We start from the raw sequence: 6663 nt of genomic DNA, 5'->3' as shown, positions 1-6663 counted from the left end.
AATGGAACTTTAATATAAATATTGATAGATTGTTTAAACACGGGCCGTTGAAAGATTATTTTTATGGGAGACCTTATTAAATTCATTTGTGATACTGAATCATAATATTACATGCAACTAAAAGTCCCCAAATGTCCCAAGGGTGAGAATACAGTGATTTTAAATATTCATGCATTACTCATTCTGGTGTTTTTCTCTCATGCCTCACCGACTGTGACTGAGCATTTTTACCTCTTGTGAAACAATCTGAAACCTCTAAGAATGTGACTCACTGCTTCTATTTGTATGTATTTGCATTTGCAAAACGGGGAGGATTTTTATGTGTAATATAACTGTGATTCTTTTTGTTGCCTTTTGATGTTTACAATGTTTTAATAATACATATATCTATTCTCTGTATATGTCTAGAGAACAAAGGCTCCTTCTTCTGCTTCATCTAGCTGTAGCCATAACCAGACTCAGGTCAGCTGATGCTGGTGAGTATTCCAGTTAATCTCAAGGATATCTACAATTTTTATTCAGGACATCTAAATGAAACATGTTGCTTGGTCGTTTAAAATGACTCGCACTACATGTTAATCAATAAATAAAGAGTTGTCCAAAATTGTTGAAAATGGGTTAATCATTTTAAAGACATGTTGAATAGTTCATTCCAAAATAAAAATGCAAATGAAAAACAAATTAGACACAGTCACTGTGTTTTGATTAAATAATTTCATAAGGTAAAATAGAAGCAACCTTTATTTTTCATCAGTAGGGAAATTCAGGTGTGCCAGCAAAATAGTGACAGGCAAGTTGCAGCATGAAGATTTGCACAAAGGGAAAATATTAAAACAGAAAGTAAAGACACGGTGCAGAAGTGAGGTCCTACAGAGTTAATGAGTAACTATCCTATCTGCAGTAGGTAACTATTTGCATTTTTGTTTAATATGATTTAGTCAAGAAGAAGCAGGAGTAGCGTGCTAGACTTTAATGGTTTTTTTTTAAAACTGAAGTCTCAAAAATAAACAGGTTTTGTAAACACACTTGAGGTAGTATGTCTTAACTGTCTTTTGATAAAATCATTATGTCCTTTATCCAAAATGGCTCTTTCATTCAAGCATAGTTTTTTTCAAAAGCAAAATATATATGACGGCTAATGACACACAGTTAGCTCATAACACTCTCAATTTCCCATTCAGGAAGTTTTAGCTTGTAAAACACTTTTTGAGGACACTGCCTGGACAGGAATTTTCCAAAAAAAAAAAAAAATCTTAAGAGTAACTGAAATTAATCTGATTAGTCATCAAAACTTTAACAAAATGTCCCACACCCACACAAAACCTTAATGAAGAAGGGCTTACTCACAAGAGAATGCTTTTTATTGTTTAACTTTTTTTTAAAAATAATTTTCAAAGCAGACGTTTTATGCAAAAACAAAAGTTTAATAATTTCCTTTTTTGTTTGTGTCATTTTTCAGGACATTCTCCTCCAACTGTGTATCATCGGGTGGTTGGAGAAAATGTCACCTTCTACTGCCCTGCAGCGCAAGAATCGCAACTGCAGTTTCTGTACTTTCAAAAAGATGTTGTTGGTGCAAAGCCCATTTTCTTTAATGGATATCATTTTTCAAAACCTCTTCCAAATCGACGTCCAAACACAGAAATGGATCAAAACCACACAAAGATGCACATCTACGGACTAAACCTATCTGACAGTGGGGAATACCATTGTTTTTATATGTATAAAGATACTGCAAGTGACGATCCCATCAAGATCCAGATTTATCTTAATGTCACAGGTAGGCACGTTTTCAACATTAATGTCTGTCTCATATAATTATGTTTCATTTGTGATGGTGGGGGATGAACCTGGAATCTATCAAACCAAGTTGGAGGTGAACTGTTACAGAAGCAATGGTTGAGCCTTTATTTTACTGTCTGTTCTTTAGAGAGTTTTGAGGAATAGGGAATGTGTTTTTAAGTGAGAAATGAGAATTGTCTGTTTTAAGGAGGACTTGCTTTTGTTTTCTTTTCCTTTCATTTTCTCTTCTTTTATTTTGTTTTCTTTGAATGCCAAGTCTGTGAAACGTTTCACGTAAAAACATAAACCACTGCTTATAATTTTTGATTTTGTGACATTTCACCCTCGTAATTAATGTCTATTCATGATTATAATAAAACAGTTGTAGTTTAATTTGTTTGACAACCTCACGTTTTTCATTATCTGTCGTTCTTGCAGCTGTCTTCAGTAAGCCTGAAATGACAGTCAAATGTAAAGAAGAAAGCGGCGTCCCATCGGACTGTAATGTGACATGCCACTCACATAATGGGTTATCAGGAAAATGGATGGAGTGGAATGTTACTGGAAACATCAACAAGGAAATGTGGAAGGTTCTCCTTAACGATGAAAGTCCTTCCAGAGACGAGTTGGTTAGCATCTCCAGCACCGCAAATTTTAACTGCTGTGGTGATGAAGTGAAGGTGTCCTGCTCTGTGGACAGGTTCACCTCAGAGACCGTCTCAGTGTGTAAGTCCTCATTTGAAACAGGACAGTGAGTTATTTTCTGTACCCTGTCTTCCACTTTTAGTCACTCGGCAAGTTTTAGGAAGTGAGTAACCGATGAAAATTCCTCTGTACATTTATTTACTTTTTATGGGATATGTGTGGGAGGTTTTTGCCTACTTACTGGGACAGTGTACTTTTGGACTGAGAGGAGGTAGTTTGACTGGCTCACCAGTCAAAACCTCTTTGTACAGATTTATGTTGGATAATTCTAAATAGATGCAACAAGGAATTTTTCAGCTTTCAGGACAAAAACGTTTTAGTTTAGCAGGTATATTTCCCCATTAAATGTGTGGCGCAAATGCAAACCTACCAAGACAAAACTGCTTACGTTAGAGTATGAAAAACAATAATCAGCCGCTATGAGAGAATGACCCTAACTCAGGACATCCCATAGGAACAAATGATGAGACGGAGGTTCACCCTCAAACAGGACTGGACAAAAACTCTTAAAGTGGATACAATGGAATTGTTTAGATCAAATATACTCATATGATTGAATGGGTGAGCCAATAATCTGACTGTAAATCCAATCAAAAATCCAATCATCAATTTCCTGATATATGCAAACGTTGGTGTTCACAGACACCCTTTAAACAATCTGACTGAGTTTGAGCTGTTTTGTACAAATAAGATTCAAGATACGTTGTTAGAGACAAACCTAAAAGAGCCTTACAGCTGTAAGTGCAGCGGAAGGTGATGATACAAAGTGTTGACTTGAGGGTAATGAATGCAAATGGTTACTCTACTTACTCAGTATATTATTGTTCTCATTCGTCTAAGTGATGCTTTATTTTGATTTGAGCTTCAAGATTATACATTGCTTTTTGTTGCTCAATCATAAAATGTCATAAATACTTTTACTCATTTGAGTGTCTCATGACAAAGTGTGAAACTATTGAAGTTTGGAAGGAATGTAAAAGAACTAAAAATATGTATCTGACATGCTGGATAGCTACAATAAATGCATTAATATACATACGTTTTGATATAAATTGTAGTATCAATACAAATAGCATGGGATTGCATTTTTTCTTTTATTACAATATGGGATTACACTTACTCTTTTATTGCAATATGTTGGGCAGCAGATATCTGCTATAATAATATAATATTACGGCTCTGCTGTTTTTCTGGATTATGTGCACACATTCCTGCGCTGGTCAGCTCGACCGAATCACAGATAATGCGGTTCCAGCCTAGAGCTGCAAAATCTCTGAAATAACATAAAACCGAAACAGTTATAATGTATCTAAAATTATTAGTTGTGCGAGCAGGTGGAGCGGTAATGTTCCAGAAAAACTGTTTGTTTGCAGCTTAAATCTATATAATCAGAATGTATAAAAGATCTGACTGAATCTCCGTATGCATTTTTTCTGTCTGATCTCCGAAAGATATCTTTTTGCGTTTTATTAAAGTTTGGTTGAGTTTAAACTGCTGATTTGTTTTTTTGATCTCTCAGATCACGAACCTGGGGGAAGATATGCCTTCATCTCTAAAAAAAAAATAGATATAAATGATTATCTAGGATATCTATGTCTAAAACACGTTCTCCCCTAAAGGATCTTCTTGTTTTAGTTCAGTATGGACACTTTCAGTTGGGTTTTTCAGAGAACTGAATTTGCTGTTCAGTGTTGACAAAATCATTAGTGAATATAAAAGTGTATCAGACCAGTAGCTGTAGAAATACGCCACAGTGAACCCCAACAATTTACTCATCCTTTATTACATCATTTTTACTCTCCTCTAAGCACCATGTTGTGTAGAAAAGCAGGCAAGCACTAACGAAGCTTTTGAGCACCGACTTCCTCACCTGAGATTACAATGTGTGTCCCCATTATTTTGTAATGACTCCATACACTTGGGTTTTGAAGCAGGACATATTTTACATAAAAAACCCCACACTTGGAATGTTTTTCTCTTTTTGTGGAAGCTGACTAATTGGCCAAAAATAAATAAATAAATAAATAAATACAAAAGTTCCAGACTTGCTCTTAAAGATGACTTTTCAGAACACATTTCAGAATCTAATATTTGGTTGTTTTTTTTTGTGTTTTTTTTTCTGAAGGTTCTTCTAAGGTCCCTCCTGACCCATCTTACAAATTCAATTCTGCAGTGATAGCTGCAATTGTTATTTGTTCGGTTTTCGTGTTTGGCCTGCTTTTGTTTTGGTGGTGGAAGAACAGAACAACAGGTACTGACAAAGGTATTTCTCATTAAATCTTGAAAGTTTAACACATATTTGCACATATTCCTCTTTGATCCATTATAATATCAAAACAAAAGGAAACTCATTGTCTGTTCTACTGTTTTTTTTTTTGTTTTTTTCCCCTGGGGTCAGTAGAACGAAACACTGTAGAGTAAGTATCGGTTTATTTGAATACCCCCACAATTATTTGGTCATATAAAATGATTGTACCAATGTAGACATACTGATGACAAAAAAGCTTATGACATTATTTGCAACATGACATGTCTACCAGCCCGGATGGGGACTCGCTCACATTGATACTAATGTTCGTTTGTTTCCCTCCTTTTCTTTCTGTTGTATTTTCTACCATCCAGGGAGGTCATAGTTCTAAATAATATAAGAGGAGAGCCAATGGGATCATGAATGTCTACAAGAACATTTGAACTGCAGCTCAAACGTCCTGGAATGCAGGACCTAATCTATTTGTCAGTCAAACGCACATGTGACCTAAAGCCGGTGCATGAATGCCCACCGAGCCTTTGACTCACCAGGGAGTGACAGTACGGCATCACAGCAGAAGGAAGTATTTACATTTAACTGGTGAAATTGTGCGTCATCAAACAAAAGTGGTTAACTTTCCAAAGAAATGGCATTTCCGATAGGGCGTGGTTCATTGAGTTCTGAGCACACAATGTAAAAGAACGTCGAATGGAAACCTCTACCGAAGACGAGAAGTAAAACTGAACCTCATGAAGTCTCTTTTGTTGCACTGAGCTTTGCTGGAATGACTGCTCTACATTCACATTTGCAGATCTGGTTTTGAATGTGCTGATGTCTCAGGACTCTTCAGTGAACATTTTATAATATTATAAATCATTCTACAAAAAGAAAAAAAAAATTATATTTATAAAAAGGTGTTTGAACCAGCAAGACTAGTAGCTTGAAGGAACTGTTCACGGCTTGATGTCAGTATTTTGTGTGCACAGATATGTGCACTTTGACATTATGGTATCAGTTCCAGTAAAGTGCAATATTTATAGAATGAGAACTTTGTTCTTTTTAAGTAAACTTTTATATTTGCCCGTCTTCCTGTTTTTAGAAGAAAGTAACCATATATGTTGGACTATCATGATATGTTTAAGTTATTGTGTCTCTCTTTTTTATGATGTACAATGTAATGTTTACTCTGTTTACGCAGTTTGGGGAGAGGAGCTGTCTGGTTTTCCCCTTTGCTCTGAGTTACCAGACAGCTTCAAAAAGCTGCTTTCATTTCCCTAAAATGTGCATCACAGTTCTCTTCAGGGACACTTCTGTTTTTTTTTTTATATGTGATGAAATATTTTTTGTATCGACATTTGTAAGAAAACAAATAAACTATGTATTTAAATTTTAATAATGCTGGGGAAACAAATGTTGAACCTCATATGCAGATGTCTGTATTTAAATCATTTTGAAATTTGAGAGAAAAATTGCGCACACTGTTCTGACACTAAAGAGGTTACTGTGGTGCCACAATAAAAATAATTCAGAGTGAGCTTATGTAACCAAACTAGATGATTTAGTGCCTAACTGTGAAGCATAATGAACATATTGCATGGTTAAAAAGCAAATAAAAATGTGAAATGTGTCATGTGCAAGTATTATACAGTCAGCCTTTCAGTGAACCAAAAGCATCATGACCAAGGAACGCAGCAGAAAGACTTGGGGAAAACCTGCAGAGCAGTTTTAAATCAGGAAATTCAAACAATTTTCAGATTTAATTGTCCACTGCTCAATCTATCATATGCAAATTTAAAAAGTGTTCCACAAATTTGCCATGACATTACTGTCTGCTCAATCTGACTGGCAGGACGAGGAGCGTAACAGTCAGAGAAGCAGGCTAATGGTCAGTGCTGACCTTGGAAGAGCTGCAGAGATTTACAGCTCAC

General features: G+C 35.6%; 1 protein-coding gene across 2 annotated transcripts in view; it reads left to right on the top strand.

Moving 5' to 3' along the window:
- Positions 1-6362, top strand: part of LOC103474491 (butyrophilin subfamily 1 member A1-like) — a 10739-nt gene extending 4377 nt beyond the window's left edge. Inside the window, exons 3-8 of one of the 2 annotated variants that reach the window (XM_008425505.1) lie at positions 409-476; positions 1460-1780; positions 2221-2508; positions 4613-4738; positions 4880-4904; positions 5110-6362. In XM_008425505.1, coding sequence (XP_008423727.1) covers positions 409-476; positions 1460-1780; positions 2221-2508; positions 4613-4738; positions 4880-4904; positions 5110-5158 — 877 coding nt within the window. In that variant the 3' untranslated portion in view covers positions 5159-6362. Of the gene's footprint in view, positions 1-408; positions 477-1459; positions 1781-2220; positions 2509-4612; positions 4751-4879; positions 4905-5109 lie in introns of both variants that reach the window. The other variant, XM_008425504.1, reaches the window with a different exon arrangement.
- Positions 6363-6663: the final 301 nt, after the last annotated feature.

Source organism: Poecilia reticulata, linkage group LG13 (genome assembly GCF_000633615.1).
Source record: "Poecilia reticulata strain Guanapo linkage group LG13, Guppy_female_1.0+MT, whole genome shotgun sequence".
Classification (NCBI taxonomy): Eukaryota; Metazoa; Chordata; class Actinopteri; order Cyprinodontiformes; family Poeciliidae; genus Poecilia; species Poecilia reticulata.
This window is presented reverse-complemented; position numbering and strand designations above follow the sequence as displayed.